Source organism: Magallana gigas, chromosome 7, assembly GCF_963853765.1.
Source record: "Magallana gigas chromosome 7, xbMagGiga1.1, whole genome shotgun sequence".
Lineage (NCBI taxonomy): Eukaryota > Metazoa > Mollusca > Bivalvia > Ostreida > Ostreidae > Magallana > Magallana gigas.
The window spans coordinates 22,056,170-22,073,103 of NC_088859.1; the positions used below are offsets into that span (position 1 = coordinate 22,056,170).

General features: G+C 33.8%; 3 protein-coding genes across 9 annotated transcripts in view; 1 reads left to right on the forward strand and 2 right to left on the reverse strand.

Moving 5' to 3' along the window:
- LOC105347355 (uncharacterized) overlaps nucleotides 1–1,720 on the reverse strand; it is a 1,896-nt gene extending 176 nt beyond the window's left edge. Inside the window, 3 exon segments of the mRNA NM_001305294.1 lie at nucleotides 170–235; nucleotides 1,360–1,534; nucleotides 1,686–1,720. Coding sequence (NP_001292223.1) covers nucleotides 170–235; nucleotides 1,360–1,533 — 240 coding nt within the window. The 5' untranslated portion in view covers nucleotide 1,534; nucleotides 1,686–1,720.
- The window catches only part of LOC105347356 (RUN and FYVE domain-containing protein 2), a 25,692-nt gene extending 14,172 nt beyond the window's left edge, over nucleotides 1–11,520 (forward strand). For 3 of the 5 annotated variants that reach the window (XM_020074940.3, XM_011456403.4, XM_020074941.3), the window contains 6 exons: nucleotides 4,816–4,913; nucleotides 6,709–6,795; nucleotides 8,504–8,633; nucleotides 8,978–9,072; nucleotides 9,242–9,368; nucleotides 9,633–11,520. In XM_020074940.3, the coding sequence (XP_019930499.3) occupies nucleotides 4,816–4,913; nucleotides 6,709–6,795; nucleotides 8,504–8,633; nucleotides 8,978–9,072; nucleotides 9,242–9,368; nucleotides 9,633–9,776 (681 nt within the window). In that variant the 3' untranslated portion in view covers nucleotides 9,777–11,520. The remainder of the gene's footprint in view (nucleotides 1–4,815; nucleotides 4,914–6,708; nucleotides 6,796–8,503; nucleotides 8,634–8,977; nucleotides 9,073–9,241; nucleotides 9,369–9,632) is intronic. The other 2 variants (XM_020074942.3, XM_020074943.3) reach the window with 1 other exon arrangement.
- Nucleotides 9,808–15,920, reverse strand: LOC105347394 (uncharacterized). 3 transcript variants are annotated; one of them, XM_066065661.1, is made up of 9 exons: nucleotides 15,674–15,920; nucleotides 15,346–15,516; nucleotides 15,028–15,146; nucleotides 14,603–14,750; nucleotides 14,222–14,362; nucleotides 13,142–13,327; nucleotides 12,576–12,731; nucleotides 12,212–12,299; nucleotides 9,808–12,104 (listed from the first exon to the last, which is right to left on the reverse strand). In XM_066065661.1, the coding sequence occupies exons 1-9, from the start codon at nucleotides 15,732–15,734 to the stop codon at nucleotides 11,666–11,668; spliced, it is 1,509 nt and encodes a 502-aa protein (XP_065921733.1). In that variant the 5' UTR covers nucleotides 15,735–15,920; the 3' UTR covers nucleotides 9,808–11,665. The 3 variants fall into 3 exon arrangements, with proteins under 3 accessions (XP_065921733.1, XP_011454766.4, XP_019930503.3); XM_011456464.4 differs by having other exon boundaries at nucleotides 15,346–15,525; nucleotides 15,674–15,919; XM_020074944.3 differs by lacking the exon at nucleotides 12,576–12,731 and having other exon boundaries at nucleotides 15,346–15,525.
- Nucleotides 15,921–16,934: the final 1,014 nt, after the last annotated feature.

Sequence of the window (16,934 nt, forward strand, 5' to 3'; positions counted from 1 at the left end):
GAAAAAATTGTTTATTTCAATCATTATACATGTAGTTTCAACCATTTTGAAAATAATCTGAAAGTTTTATGTAAGAATGACAATGCTTTTAATCCATCTTTCAGTAAAGGGAAAGAACCCGCTGAGAGTATTTTTAACTGACCTGTATTAGTTAGTATTGTGAACTTACCTGTATTAATGAGAAAACATCTTCAATGTTAGAATGTGAACATTTTTGTATTCTTTCAACTTCATCCTGTCAAATTTAAAGTGATGATATACAATACATGACACAAATATCATAGCTATATATGGAGAAAGAAAAGTTGTACTTTGATTATGGTAACATGTTTATCAAATTTTTTGGGAATTTATGCCCAAATTAAAGATTAAAGATCAGACGAGTGCCATTGTTTTTGGAATTTCTGGTTTTCTTTTTATGCAGCATATGAAACTATTTTCAAGGCCTTTTTTTTTGGTTGAAAAATTGCAATTTAATAATACAGTGTTGAAGAAAAAAAAAGTTTATTTGAAATCTTTGTTCATATTATTGTGAGAATTTTTTTTTTTTTGTAAAGATGTCTAATGGAAACAAGATTTCATACTTGTCTTCCTGTTTAGAACTTCAGATTTAATTCTTACGGTGATATATATATAAATGCAAAGAATTTCATAGTTCAGAAATCTTTTCTCTAAATAATTTTTATGCTTCGTATTAGTCGCTATATAGCCAAGAGTCCAGTTCGTAATTCTCATCTCTTCAATGAGAAAAATGAATCAAACACTTGGTTAGTAAAGATGTTGTGACGTAAGCTAATGTGTTTCATTTTATCCGATCCGTATGATCACAGAGCTGTCCGTAATTAGGAGAAAATTTATGGAGGGCAATTTTACACAAAGATAAAGATCTGTAGATAATGGAAGCTATTCTTAAATTTATTTAAAATTTTAGTAAAAGAACATTTTTCAGCAAAACATAATTCTTAACAATACAGCTCTTATTGCTTTGATAAAAGTTTATATATGTAATATATATATTTAATCTTTCCAATAACTCTTGAACAAAGAAAAAGTACAGTAACTTAATTTATGCCTAGTTTGTAATTTCAAGTACATTTTTGAAGGCTTTATATTAAGACCAGCAGAGCAATTTAATTACAAAGCTCCTACATTACCAAAAGAAACATCAGTAAACATGCATGTTTGCAGGTTAAAAATAAATTTTTCAGGCTAGTCAAAGTCAAATTCATCAATCGAGCATTTGTACACAACTAAGACATATTTATAGTTAAAAACTTTATAATTTACAATTTTATTAAATTTTATCACTGGGCGATTTTGAGCAAAAGTTCAAATGATAAAAAAGCTTTTGGTATTTACCTCTATGATTTTGAATAAAATGGAGCGTATTTCTGGCCGTACAGTACACCCTCGGTAGCTTCTCTTGCCAGGCTGCCATCCATTGCTGAAGTGGTAGTTTTGGGCATGGACTTCACACAGCAATCCAAGTGTTAAAACCATCACTATCACTTGTGTGCATGGCGAAACCTTCATTCTTGCGTAAAAATAGGAAAAGAATATCTCTCTCAAGGTTTTGAATGAATTTAAAATGAAAATTGTAACAGCAGCATTCAATTTTTTGAATATCATAAATACTTTCAAAGCCCAACAAAGTTTTGGAGATACCCCGAGAGAACTAGTTTTACCTTGTATGTTTCACTTCCTTTGCTGTATGGTGAATGGGACTTTGGAACTTGGGATAATTACTCTTATAGTGTTCCTCCCTCAAACATCAATTTCAGGGAAGTGTCCGAATTCAGAAGGAACAGCACCTGCCTCAACAAGAATCTATGAGATTAGGAAATTAGCTCCATCCATAAAATAGGCTGGAGGTCATTTTGGATGTGTAAGATTAATGGCCATATTAGAGACACTTGCTGTGTTACACAGTATAGGAAATCAATCTGTTTTTGTATTCCCTCCCTCCCAGTAATGGGTGTACAGAATTAGAAATGATCTAAATAAGTATTCCTTTTTGAATACATTAAAGAAATACAGTGGGCTCATACATTTATTGTGGTAAGGTTGAGTAATATGTAATGAAGATCAATGGAATCTGGAATCTGTCTTGATGAAGGAGTTGTCTGTTGGGATAGCCATTGCTGTTGAGATCCAGATCTTTTCAATATTGTATTGTTAAAGAGAAGTTTAGATGCTTAAAATCATCAGAGTAAAATATCTTAAGCAATTCTTTCTAAAATGTACAGTATTTAAATGAATGGTTTGGATTTTTGCTCCAACCATATGAAGTTGTATGATAAAACAGTTTACAAGGTCACAGTAAGAGGACCATGGATGTTGTCCTGGTTTGACATATCAATAGATTTCTTTTATAGAAAATTTACTGACACCATTTTATTACGCCTTTTCCCAACAAGTTGAATAGAAAACTAAACAGATATGGTATATTTTAAAAGACACATTTCTTTTTGAAAAAAAATCAGTGAACAGTTAATAAGTTTATTGTTACACAATGTTGAAACAGTTTCTTTCATTTTATAAATTACAATTTAGTTGGAACTGGTATGTTCCTTGATGGAAACTTGTGTTTTCTAATCAATAGTAAGAGGGGCAGGTGTCCTTTTGGAATTGATCAGGAAATCAAGCATTTTTTTTTTTTGGAATCGTGTATCTATATTTCAACTTTTGTGGACATCTTTGATGCGCAATTTATCATTGCCATCTTTGATAAATGTAGATGGTGGGTGGATATAATGATGTTTTATGGGAACTTTCCGGAAATAAATTGCATCTTGTTTATAATTTGTTTATCAAGTAGAGAACTGGCTCTTATACCCACTGCCCCTTTATTTTTAGCCAATAATTTCAATTTTTAATGCTGTATAATTTTTACTACATCATTTAAAATGAAGACTCATTTTATATGAAAATTTCTATCAGATAACAGAAAATTTGCAATTTCTTTTCTCCACAGTTTCAATTTTGATAATATGACTGACATTTGAGTTCTAATTAGTCAGAACAATGTAAAGGACTATTTGTGATATAATTTTGCAATTTCTGCCCCCATAATTGAAGTTATAAATAAACTGTTAAAATATGTGTTGACAAATTAAACCATGAGAGGAACAGTACATGAGATTTTAATGTATGATATTCCCTTGTTAATGTACTACCTTTTATCTGGTGTCAATATTTGTAAATTTTACCTTAATTTAGGAAATAGGAAATACAGTGGCCCCGGGTATAACGAGATGCTCGGGACATCATTTTATTTTTCGTTATAGCCGATACTCGTTATATCCGAGGTTGGCATTTCCCAAGGTGACATGTGATCTTTTTTTTTTTAATTTGAAATAACTTTATAAACCAGTGATAATGAAATAAATGTAGATTTAATTTATTCAAACTTTGTTCAAAAGTGACATACTTACTCCATGTTCATGTTCATGTAAATGGCCATGGAATGTGTAAACACAAGTTACTTTCACTTCCTGAGAGACAAAAACTGCGTGATGGACAGTTGTGTTTTATTAATTCTTTATTATTTCTTTGGTAATTTAAGTAAGGGTGTGTAGTGACGTTGGACCAATTTTCAAGGTCAAATGAGAAGGTTATTGCAGAATTATATGAAAAATCCTTGTAGGAAGCATATCTTCTCTCCCTTTGCTCCAATCAGGCTCATACTTCACTCAAATGATGCCTTTCATCAAAGGGTACGCAGTGACCTTGAATGATGTTTGTAGGTCAAATGTCAAGGTCATAATGGATCACAAAAATATTCTTTTTTAAGAGCATATACTGTGGAATCATTTTTATTCGTGGGGGCCAATGCTTGTGGGTAGCCAAATTTTCTTGCTTCGTGGGGACGTAATTTCGTTGGTAGTTAAATCAGGATAATTTTAATAAATATTAAACAAACGATTGTGTATAGGTTCGTGGGGATGTAAATTTGTGGACAAATGTTACCCACGGAAGCCACGAACATTGGTCCCTAACGAACAGTGATGATTCCACAGTATATACTCTCAACTTAGCCTTATTTGGCTAATACTTTACTTAAACAAAGCTTTTTTGTTAATTGCGTGCAGTGACCTTGAACCAAGTCAATGTGAAGATCTCTTTATAATCATTTTTAAACCATAGAATATTTCCCATATGCTTAATCTTACTCAGATTGAACAAAAATGCCTGTATGTAAGGGGTTATGAGATTGAATTAGAAGTTCTATGCCAGCTGGAAAATTTTTGTGTTATAGGTCAAGGTTAAAGCAAAATTATCTGAAAGGTTAAGCGGGGCCCTTTGAGTTGGTCACAATCTCAGTGTAGTCTAGTTATTAATTAATTTTATGAATTAAAAACATTATGTTCTAAATGATAGTTCATTCAGCTAAACAAATCATATCTTAGAATTAAGGGTAGATTTATTGGTTAATTTTACAAAGATTTTCTTGTCAAAGAGATCAATGTAGTCAAAAAATGGCCACAGCCATCCAGACCTCATGAAATACTCTTAGGGTCTTAACTCCGCCTCCTTCGAACCTTTATATTTTCTTCCTTTTTTATTCCTTATAAAATTTGTTTAAAACACCTATAGTTGTGGTTAATCCCTTCTATGGATCCTTTAATTTACAGGGTTATGTTATACTCAGGTGACTGTAAACACTCTTGGGCCTCTCATCTAAAGAAATGCAGGAGAAATATAGCTTGATGTTGATATTATAAAAAATTTGGAATGTGGGTATTAGGTGAGATGTAACCAGTATTTTATCAACACAATTTGATCAAGTTGTGAAATTGAATCCTTACATTACAGGCTTGTGAGGGTGGTTTGAAACACAAAAGTGAATTAGTCAACAAGTTGGAAGAGAAGACAAATCAACTTGTGGTCACTCTAAAAGACATGGAGAAAAGGTCAGTTACAGATTGAGCAATGCAGTGTGTGATCATCAGGCAAAAGTCATGGGGCTGGGAAAACTGACGATGGTTCCCAATAGGAGTCCATGTGTGGATTTAGAAGGGAGGCCAGGGAGGTTTGGACACACCCCCCCCCCCCTTGTAAAATTCAAATTTCTGAAATTTACATTGTAAAATTATATCTAAAATACAGACAATAATAATACCCCTCCCCCACCCTTAAAGAAAATTATCCATCAGAACTCCCTGGGAAAAATTTCTGGATCCATGCAAGTTAGGCAATGCTACTAGGTTTATTTTTCACATCCCTTGGACCCACCCACCTCCTTTTGAAAAATTTTCTGGATTCCCACATGGAGTCCATGATAATTACTCTGTAAGCTGGCCGAATGGAAAGTTTCCAACTCCTTCAACTTTTGTCAATGATCTGAAGCTGCCATATTGATCTGAATCTAGATTAACGTTTGTAAACTGCTTAGTTTTTTACTCCTCAATTCAACTTGTCATTAAGTATTACACTTTGTCATAAATATCTATTCTTGTCAGTGTATACGTGGGTTAATTTTTTTTCATAAGTGAGATAATTTATCATTTATTTCAATGGACATTACATATATATAAATGGTAGATGTATACTGTTAAAGGAATTGATATATGGGTTATAACATCATCTCAAGCCATGATCTGGTGTCATGTAGATTTCTCCTTCCCATGGCTGATTCTGATAGCATACAGTATAATCATAAACTTGAATGTTTGATATCATGGAAATGACTTTTTGAATCCTAAAAGTAATTACTAAATGTGCATAAAACAATAAATAACATATAGTATGAATAAGCTGTAATTAAAATAATGGTTATAGCAATGATCAATTACTTGCAGTGGTCAATATTTCATTAGATAAAAGGTATTCACTTCTCAATCAATGTCAATCAGATGCGAAGCAAGAGGCCTAGGGGTCCAATGGTCAAAAAACCCCAATGACAACAACGATGATAGACAACAGACAAATGTTGATTTTAAAAAAAGCTCACTTGAGTCTTTGGCTCAGGTGAGCTAAAAATGGTACTTTTTGATCTTGGGTTGAGATGATGAGATAATTAATAATGCAGACAAAATTCAATATCTCTTTGTTGAAAGAAAATTGCTTAGCATCTGAAAACCGGTACATGTAATAAAATTGTAATAAAAAGTTTCTATATATTGTCAATACTGTTATTTGGCATCACAAAGTAGCAGTGTCATTGACAGTGCGCAAGTTGTTTGTCTAAGTGAAGAATCATGCCAATTGTATGCAAGATGATTTATTACTTGTACAAATAGCAAGATTTCAATTACTGGAATTTCTGTTTTGGTGTGCACATATCCTAAATGTATCTCTTTGGCTTTTTATCAATCATTGGCCTATAAGGAGGAATGGGACATGTTTCAGATTTTGATGTCCTACAGCATAATGTATCTCACTTAGTCAAAGCACCAGCTTGAGATATGAAAGTAGTGAGTTTGTAATGAGCTTAGGTTTTTACAATTCTTTCATATGATGATTTAAAATTTCAAATCAATTCTAAGGCAATATATATTTAAAAAAAAGTTTTAATTTCCAAAGGTTATTGTATTTCAAACATCATGTTCTTTTATCCATCTTAATTTTTCAACATGTCCCATTCCATCTTTGATATAAAGATGTACACATATATACAAGCATATGTTTTTGTCATAATTTGTTTTGATTGTTTTTTTTTTTTTTATTTTGCATGTTTGTGTCTCCTGCTTTTGTTTGTGTGTGAAGATTAAAACAAGCCGAAGCTGACAAACAAGCAGCAGAGGAGACCGCGCGAAAACTCGGCCAAATCATTGCCGACAAGGACTCCAAAAGGTGGGTGCTAAAAAATGGCTTCTGGGCACAAATAGCAAAGTAAAGTCAGATGAGTTTTGTGAATTTAGATCAATGTCATACTGGAAACAGGCTCAAGCTACTTGAATCTGGGTAAAGAGAAACGGAGAAAAGATATATATCAAGAAGAGGAATTCTCTCTGCGCAGTATATTGGTATTTGCCAGTGGATCATTAAGACTGACACATTTTATACTAAGATTGAATTTCTTTTTTTCTCCACAGTTTTGATGGAGGACATTTTGTTTTTGGTACTTACTGATTGTTCTTGTAAAGAAAATTGTCATTATTCTAATTCTGCAGATCGATCAGCTGGTGCTTTCATTTCTCATATTGACATGACTTGTTTAATTTGTTTTTTCAAAAGAAACTTGGTTGATTAATGAAGCATTATAAAATGTTTTGCTTATCTATTAAATCTTTTGATAGTTATTATTTATTTTGGCTACATTTATCAATTTGATTTCATAATACAATTTATATATTTATTTCTGAAATAATAAACGTATTTATCTTTAATATGTAGTGGACACTACCCATTTGAGAAACTTATATTTTATCAAAGTAGTCAGGAGGATATGGCTTTTTCTGGCCTTTTTTAACAATTTTGATATTTTATTTCCCAAGAAAATGTCAGACGCCTTTACGAAAACTGGAAATTCACCGCCTCCAATTATAAGTGGCATTCTCGACTCGATTTTAAATATTTGCAAGTTGAATCGAGTGTTCCACTTATACCTAATTAATAAAACTGTTATTCAACCTCTCTATAGTATTGCTTTTATGAGTTCATACATCCCATAAACAGAATGATGAACACATTCTATGGAACTTTGGAGATATGTTTTGATTTCGTGCATTTTTAAAATCTCGTGAGAAAGAAGGTCTACTACAATTGTTTTTGTTGTTTTTGCTGTCTGTTGGTCGGTCGGTCGGTCCACCAACAGTTTCCGTTCATTTTCTTTGCAGAGGATGCGCATATTGAAATGAAATTTGTTGTAAAGATTTATCAAAATAATATCTAGTTCAAGTTCAGGTACGATCGAGCAATTTTTGACAGAGTTATGCCCCTTGGACTTTTTTCGCAGATATTTCCAAGGGGGGGGCGGATGAGTGTTTAACAAACATCTATTTAAAATCAAGCTGAGAATGCTTGCAAATTCCCAGTTTTCGTAAAGGCACCGGTTCTGATGATTCCTGGCAAGTAAAATATAAAAATAGTTTAAAAGGCCAGGGAAATATCAGATCTTTCAGAATATATCAACAGGTGGTGCTTTATTAAATAATAATAGTTGGAACTGTTTTTTGACACAGCCCCTCTCTTCAGATCTTCTATGAACAAATGTTTGTAGATCAGTCATTATATTGTGCATTAATGTTCTTGTTTGCAAAAATAGATTGGCAAAGGTTTTAATGAAAACAAAAAATTACATCGATATAATGAAGAAAAAACTAAGGAATTGGATTAATCTAAAAAAACTAAAACACCAAACCATCGATATGTTCTAAATATGACATTTACATCATGCATGGTTCAAAAAAGATTTTCCCAAAGGGTGGGGGTAAGGGTCTGAGGGATTATTCCACTTCCTGTTAAGATTCTTCATTTATTTTTCAACACCAATGCTGGCAATATGATTTTAGGAAACTGTTTATGAAATAAATCAGCGAGAATTTTATTGTTTTTTTAGGACAGCTTTGGAGACGGATCTTAAGATTGAAAGAGAGTGGAGAGGAACACTTCAGAAATCTCTTGAAGAGGAAAGAGAAAAAGTATCAGCCGTACAGACAGACTTACAGAAATACAAGCACTTAGAGAAGGTAGTTCTACAAAAATACAGACTTCAGAAATACAAGCATTTAGAGAAGTATTCTAATATAATTAACACTTACAGAAATACAAGCATTTAAAGAAAGTTAGTGTTTAATACTATACTGCATTAATACAGGCATGTAGAAATACAAGCACATAGAGGATTTAGAGTATACTAGAATAGAGCATAGAAAAATACAAAAAATCAAGAGTAGACAAGTGTAACTGAGAATAAGATACTGTCTGTTTAATAGGAAAATAAAATATTGAAGAAGATGAATATACTGTATTACATTATAACTACTAGATTAAATGAAGATGGTGATTACCCAATGGCCATGCATTCTTTCAGGACTACGCCACATTGGAACAACGACATAAAGAAGTACAGAAAACTTGTGAGGAGCACGAGAAAACGCTGGCAGAGCTGGGATCTCATCTCAGCGAGTAAGCCATACTAAATATAAGATTTTATATCTTAGGGGTCTTGCATCCATCTGCTCATACATTTAGTATAAATGTATAGTATAGTATAGACCTATTTCTGAGTTATTTGAATATTTTGTAAATCCTAATGCCGTAATTCTAGCTTGTTGACTTTTCTTTAATTGTACAGTACAAAGTTACGTGTGGAAGACATGAGGGAGGCACATCAGGTGATTAAGGAGGCTCAATGGATTAGTGATAAAGAGGCTACCAACTGTAAAGGTTGTACCAAAGAGTTCTCCATCTCCAGAAGAAGGGTATTTATTTCATATGATTTTTTTTTGGGGGGGGGGAGGGGGGGGGTTAATGTTTTTAAGGGGACATTTGATTAGAATTTTTAACTGTGATTAAATTTTTGAAATGTAGAATTTTTTTTAAGATTCTTATTATACATGAAGTAAATTTACATGTAAATGTGAAGGTCAAGGCTAAATTTATATGATTTTATGCAAGATCGAAAACAGAACTGGAGTATGTCTTGGCTTCTGATTAAAATGAGATCAATTATTATACTTTCACAGCACCACTGTCGGAATTGTGGAGACATATTTTGCAATGAGTGTTCAGACAATAAGATGCCTCTGCCTTCCTCAGCCAAGCCAGTGCGCGTATGTGATAACTGCCATCCCTTACTCCTACAAAGATACTCTTCAACAGGGAACTGAGAGCCGTCTGCTGTATGAAGTGTGTCAACAATGTCTGAATGTAATGGCTACCATGTAGTGATGACTGGTCCACAAGATGTTCAAACGCTGTCTGCAACTGCTACCCACAAATCAACAACGGCTTAATAAAGGTGTCTCCCCCAATTCTTGAACAAAATCTGGTGCAATTTTCCCTTGTTGTGGTCATTATAAACACATTCCGCTACATAGTAGTACTGATGGTGGTAGTTCACCCCATTACAACATAGCCGAACATGTCCATGTATTGTGTTGTTACAACTCGGTTTGTTGCTTGAGATTGTTTAAACAGCCATCATATGCAATATTTGTACCTGTATTTATATATTTTTTATTTACCAAGTATTATGTTTTTATTTCCTTGTCAAATTATTATTTACGTTCAAGTGCAGGTTAGGGCTTTACAGGTAAAACAAATACATATATACATGCATGTATGTGGTGAGCTATAAGTGTATGTTTGTAACCCCTGAAGGTAGTATGGTATATATCAATTATCAAATATCAATTCCATCTAAAATCCTCCCAGTACATCTGGTCATTAATATCATTTATATCGCATACATATTTGATGTAAAAAGAAACAAGGTGACATAAACTGGGTGCTAGGGATATCCTTTGCCATGGAAACAGAAATAATAGATCGAAAAAATTGCAAATCATAGCTACTTTAATGTCACATAGAGGAATTTAGGTCAGCAAATATGAGCTCATCGTTGGATACCCACAGGTGATAAGTAAAAGATGCGATCACTTGTGGTTATCTGACGATGATATGAGCTATCAAATGTAAAATGTAAATTTTGTGATAATGTCAATATCAAATTACTGGGATATGACTGCTGAATGTTTTTAAAATGTTTTCCAAAATGATCTTTTTTAGTTGAAATGATTTGTACATTTCATTGTTTTTAATATTATCAAAACACCCATCGTATGTGAAAATTGTCACCAATTTCTATGGTTAAAAGGTAGAAAATGGAAAATATTTAAATATAATCTTGGTGATTTCAAAGGGTTGACAATTTTGTTTTTAATGATGTATCTACATTGTTTGTAAATTTCCAAGATGAAAAGTTATATATGTATACATATGTATGAGTAAGGTTTGGATTCTCACCCGGCCCCCATAATGATATTTTAAAGTAGAATTATTAATCTGTCCAAGATTCAACTCAAATTTTGAAAGAAAAAATACACACTTCTTGGAAAAAATTAAATTTAGTAATTTTGATACATGTATCAATATTGCCTATTTGAAAACTAATGAAACTTCTTGTGTGTATGATGATGATGAAAATGAAATATTGCTAAAATTATTAAGTGGGTTTTGCTTAAAAAGACAAGAAACTATGAATGAAAACTTGAGATTTGTTGAGAAATTCAAGCCAGTCTGCATTCCAATATCAATACTCATCTACAGTGAACAACTCTGCTTGTCTGATATAACACTGGTTATCAACAGTAATATATCCAACAAAATCTACAACAATATAACTATTTCTTATTGATCAAAAGGAATATAGATTTTGATTTTGAAAGTGAATGAAGTAATTTTATTTTTTGTTTCTAATTTTTTTTGATCAGTGCTAACCCTGTTGAATGAAAACATGTAAATGAGCTTTTTCCTTTAAAGTCTATGTAACAAATGTTTATTTTGCAATGCATAATTGTTGAAATGTATACTTATTGTTATTGATTTTAAAAATAAAAATACAACAATGAAGTTTTTCTCCATTAATTTGTCAGCTTCCATGATTCAATATTTGAAACAATTGTATTTTAAAATGATCTGATGCAGGACAGGAAAATTGATATAAAAGAGTGTATAAGAAATTTTGGGCTGCCTCAATGATGCTGAACTTATTATATCAGTCCTGGTTTTTCTGCATATGGTCATATATTTCATTACTGTCTTTTGTTTTTTGAACGCGTCTGTCTATATGGTCATAATCGTCTGCTGTTTGAATGACGTCATCAGTTTGAACAATGTTCTGTTTGTAACTGGAGTGATCGTAGATACTTGGAGCGTGTGTCTGGGGAGACTGTCGGCTGAGATGATCGTATGTCGAGTTAATCCGCGAGGACGATGGATCCTGACCAGAATTGCCGAGGTGTACAGAGGCATAACCCGGTCCTCTGTCCGTCGTATTTGGTGATAAACCAGTGTGGTCATATTCATCATTATTTTGCTGAGGTGCGTCTGTTGGGGTTTTGGTGTGACCTATACTTCCAGTGAGGCTGTTTTTGTGCGCGCTGTAATTTTTTGAGTGAATCCAGGCCTTGCGAACTTCTCTTGCTATTCGTTTCCTTGAAAAATAAAGATATCATAAACGTGTAAATTATTGTCAAAATTTTAAAAGATTTGAATTTTTTCAGGATTGCGATTGAAATTTGATTTAGGATGGTACAAGTACCTCAGAAAAAATATCGTAGCTATAACAATCACAGCTATTGTGCCAAGCAATGCCAGTGAAATGAAAATGGTGATGAGATTGCCTCTTCCTGCAATGAACAAAATAAAAGTACTTGCTTGGTGGTGGGCATCGGGACAATTCGTGTCATTTGCCATTTTATATTTCATGAAGTTCTAAACAAAAAGAAAAAAAAACAAATTGTACCGTTACCACATTAAAACTTAGGACTCTTGTAAAAGTATACCGGTATTAACTGAAATCGGTTAAATTAAACGGATTGTTCTTACCAGTACAAGAACTTGTTTAATGGTTTCATTGCCTTCTATGATATTAGGTCGTAATAGAATGCTATCGTATGTTTTACCGGGTTTGTGGGGTCTTGTGGTGATTGGGTTTTTGGAAACTTCACACCATGAAGGTAACTTCTGAGTACAGTTTTCATAAGAAAGCTGAAGGGTTCCATCTAGTAGAACGCTGGCAGCGGTGCACAGGGTGCTTATGTGGGGATTGTAAGGGATCGCTGTAAATATCAGTGGATTTGTAAGGGATCGCTGTAAATATCAGTGGATAACTAGGGAAATATGTGAAGTGTAACGAACCGCTGTAAGAATCGGTGTAAAGGATGGATGGACTATAAATAGGTTTTTTTATTGTGAGGATAAGAGTAAACAATGAATAGTTGAACAGGAATACGGCAAATATTCCGAATTCTATAGAAAAATTGTATATGTATAAAAAGATACAGGATTACAAGGAATTGTTGTATCAAGACGGAGGGTACAGGGCAATAGGATTGCCAATGGCCACTGTATCGATGAGACGAACTACTCAGCTTCTTAAGAATGAATGAGAAATACTGACACAATCAAAGAAAGGCAGAGAAAATATATGGCCTATATTGTGAAAATCTGCACATACATGTATATCTACCTGTGTCTATTTTTATGAATTCCCTCCTGAATATTCCTACCCAAAATAGGATCAGGCGTTCTTCCTCTAGGAATTTATTGAAGGAGTAGGTGTCAGCAATGGTGTAGCCGGGTTTACTACAGGACAGCACGGCCTCCGTCCAGTTCACGCGGCTCGACACGGTGTACAGGACCTCCACGTATGTACCTCAAAGAATAAAAAAAAAAACTCGTTGTATTTACTTACAACGTAACGTGCTTCTAATGTTTAAGTATTGTCGAAAGCCAAGTTTTGCTGTACTTTTGCATACATTTACAGACCGTTGGCCAACTCATTAAGTTTTTCTCGTCTTTTGTGAATAATTATCATTCTAAATCTACCAAAGTAAAACCTTTTAAAAGGGCATGGTCTCGATTTTGGTCAAATTCTATTTTTTCTGTTTTTGTTATTTACAATGCTTTAGGAATGCATTTCTACTGATCAAATTAAATTTGAGAGTCAGTCATAGAGTTATAAGCAAGATACAGGGCTCACAATTCTTTGTCATGTAAACAAGGCTCGTGCTCTGTTTTTGTTTAATAGGTTTAGGTTCAATATACCAGTAAAAATCTTTTTAAAGCTAATTTGTCTATAGTCTTATTCATTTTAAGCACAAATAAACAGTTCCTAACGTTTAACACATTCATTTTAGGTGTTAAACTGGAATTTTCACTTCAACATTCAAAATGTAAACAAAAGCTTGACACTCAAATTTTGGTTGCCTATTAAAAATGCCTTACTGAAGCATTGTAATTTTAAAAATTGGAAAAATAATTTAGTATGAAAATAAATATCTTGCTGTAAGAAAATGCAGTTTTATAAAGATCAATGCGTACTAGTAAGTGATGGAATTCCATCTCGAATGTATGAAGAAGCCAATCGAAACGGTACAAATTATTAATGACAGATCTTGGGTTTCCGATGATGTTATTTAAGTTGAATTCAGAATTGTAGGCATCCAACAAAACAAAGCTATTGTTGAGGTATCACATAATTTGATGAAGGTATTCTGCAACCCCCCCCCCCCCCCCCAAGGTGCTGATGGGCAGTGACTCGCCGTACCTGAGAGGCAGACGAAGCTGGCCACGAGATCCTGACACCGCGAGGTCTGGTAGGTGTACGCCGTCCCCAGGTTTTCACCACTTCCCTGTCGGCCCAGAATACATTGAGCGTCTCCAAATTCTTGTAATGGTATCTGAGTGTCTGTAACATGGAATACCTGATTTAATTTGTGCAATCACTGGATCATATATACATGTATATATCATATCTACACGTTGCCATGTAAGAAAGTTTATTTATTTCAGTTTTTCATAAATATTTTTTAAATACATGAACAAACATTTCTATTTTCTGTAAATTTATTTCATGCTATTTTTTAGAACTGTATATCTAAAAAAAAAAAAATCTATAAAAATCGAACCTACCATGGTTTTGACTTACTTTGAGTGTAGAACATGATGTCTGTGGTTGATTGGGATCCAATGTTCACTGGTCCCCCACAGAAATCGCTTGTTGAACCATTGCACAGTCTGGCTGTACACTTTGACAGAAGCGCGGGAAAAGATGTAAAACAGAAGCACAAACCCTCCTGCAATATAAAAAGATGGATAAATTTACTGACTAAAGATTCGTCATCGGTTTCAGTCGTGAACGTCTCGTCATATTACGTGTACATGATGAATGGCCGAATGATGATTCAAAGCAAGTGTGATCATTGCAATTTGTTGTTTATTTTACAAAATTCATTGGTGGTATCGTTAGGGGACATGGGATAAGGCAATGGGTTTTTACCACAGGGAACCAAGCCATTAAAATGGTTACATTTGAATTTATGTTAAAACGGGCTTGGCCCCTGTGGTTTTTACCGAGAGTCCGTAGATGGTGCTGTTAGTACAGTCTTCTGTACACCTCCCTATCTGGTACTTGCTGTGGAGCTGGGATCTTCTGACCGAGAAAAGATCACTTGTATTGACCCTGTAGCATCCTGTAAAGAGAATGCGTCAGCACACTTATTTTAATACAAGTGTACTAATTCAATATGATCTAAAATATTTATTTTGATATCGATCTTTTGTTTAGCCAAGACAAACATAAGTACACCTGAACTCCTTCTGACTTTTATTATATACCAGCATTGTTTCAAAACTATATACTGTATAAACATGTAGAAATGCAAGCGTTACCTTTAATATTTAGCCACGCCGTACTCCCTTTGTATGCGCCAATCCACCCCTTCACGTGGACTCCCTGGGTAGAAATTTTGGCAGTTGTCAGCTCAGTTTGAATGTTTGGTCCAAGTAGTGAGCAGTTCGAACTAGCCTCAGTCCAGGTCAACGGTCTAGCATTGAAAACGGCTGCAATTTCTAAAAAAAAAATACAAATACAAACAAAAAGTCTCTCTCTCTCTCTCTTTCTCTCTCTCTCACCGCCATCAAAACTGTGATCAGAACACTGTCATATTTTTCTCTTTCTCTCTCTCCCGAAGAAAATAGGATACATGTATATGCCTACCTTGGGGCTGACAAAATTTAAAGTATTGTAGAAAGAAAACCACTAACAACCAGCCATACATTTTGATATCCTCTCCACGACTAGCAATAACATAACAACCTGCATCCCAGGTCTCCCCTCACGGATACAAAACACGCTAGTCATTTCCTGGTCTCTGCTATTCCTGGTGGTCATCGGTAAATAAATACATTCATCATATATGATACGTAAGTAAATCCTCTTCTGATTTAAATAGAGTTTACACATTATCTGTAATGCGTTGTGTATTAAATATGGGGAGGATTTTGTACTGCACAGATTATAAAAAATCCAGCAAAATTTACACCAACTGTAATGCTACACGTGCAATGTCCATAATATTGACAATTTTCTCGTCTCTTGGTCATTGTCGACATGCCTAATCTTCAAAATACAATAACGGGGAAAGAAAATAGTAATGACATTTTATATTTGTTAAGGATAGAATCCTTTAGTCATAATATGACCATCAGAGATAAACTAATTTTAACCATGTTATTTTATCTACCAACAGAGATGAGTTATATCTACATGTAATAATAATAATGATTTCAAAGAGCTTCACGCAAACATTCCAACAGTTGTAAATTTGTGAACAATTCGAAAATCGTAAATCCGAGAGTCGTAAATCCGTGAACAGTCCAAGAGCCGTAAACAGTCCAATTATCGCAAATTGGTGATCAGTCTAAATGTCTTGAATTGGTAAACAGTCCAAGAGTCGTAAATTGGTGAACAGTCCAATAGTTATGCATTGGTAAACAGTCCAACCTTCGTATATTGGTGAACAGTCCAGAAGTCGTAACTTGGTCAACAGTCCAATAGTTATACATTGGTAAACAGTCCAACAATCGTATATTGGTGAACAGTCCAATAATCGTAAATTGGTCAACAGTCCAATAGTTATACATTGGTAAACAGTCCAACAATCGTATATTGTTGAACAGTCCAATAATCGTATATTGGTGAACAGTCCAATAATCGTAAATTGGTCAACAGTCCAATAATCGTAAATTGGTCAACAGTCCAATAGTTATACATTGGTAAACAGTCCAACAATCGTATATTGATGAACAGTCCAATAATCGTATATTGGTGAACAGTCCAATAATCGTAAATTGGTCAACAGTCCAATAATCGTAAATTGGTCAACAGTCCAATAGTTATACATTGGTAAACAGTCCAACAGTCTTAAATTGGCGGACAGTCCAAGAGTTGTACATTGGTGAACATTAAAAATTAAAAA

What these genes read in the sequence shown, in the direction of transcription:
- LOC105347394 (XM_011456464.4), bottom strand. Translation starts at nt 15,734, where the DNA reads ATGTATGGCTGGTTGTTAGTGGTTTTCTTTCTACAATACTTTAAATTT. An exon ending in CATCATGTTCTACACTCAAA is followed by an intron (nt 14,363 to 14,602) that starts GTAAGTCAAAAC and finishes TCCATGTTACAG; the next exon opens with ACACTCAGATACCATTACAA. An exon ending in ATTCATAAAAATAGACACAG is followed by an intron (nt 12,732 to 13,141) that starts GTAGATATACAT and finishes TGATATTTACAG; the next exon opens with CGATCCCTTACAATCCCCAC.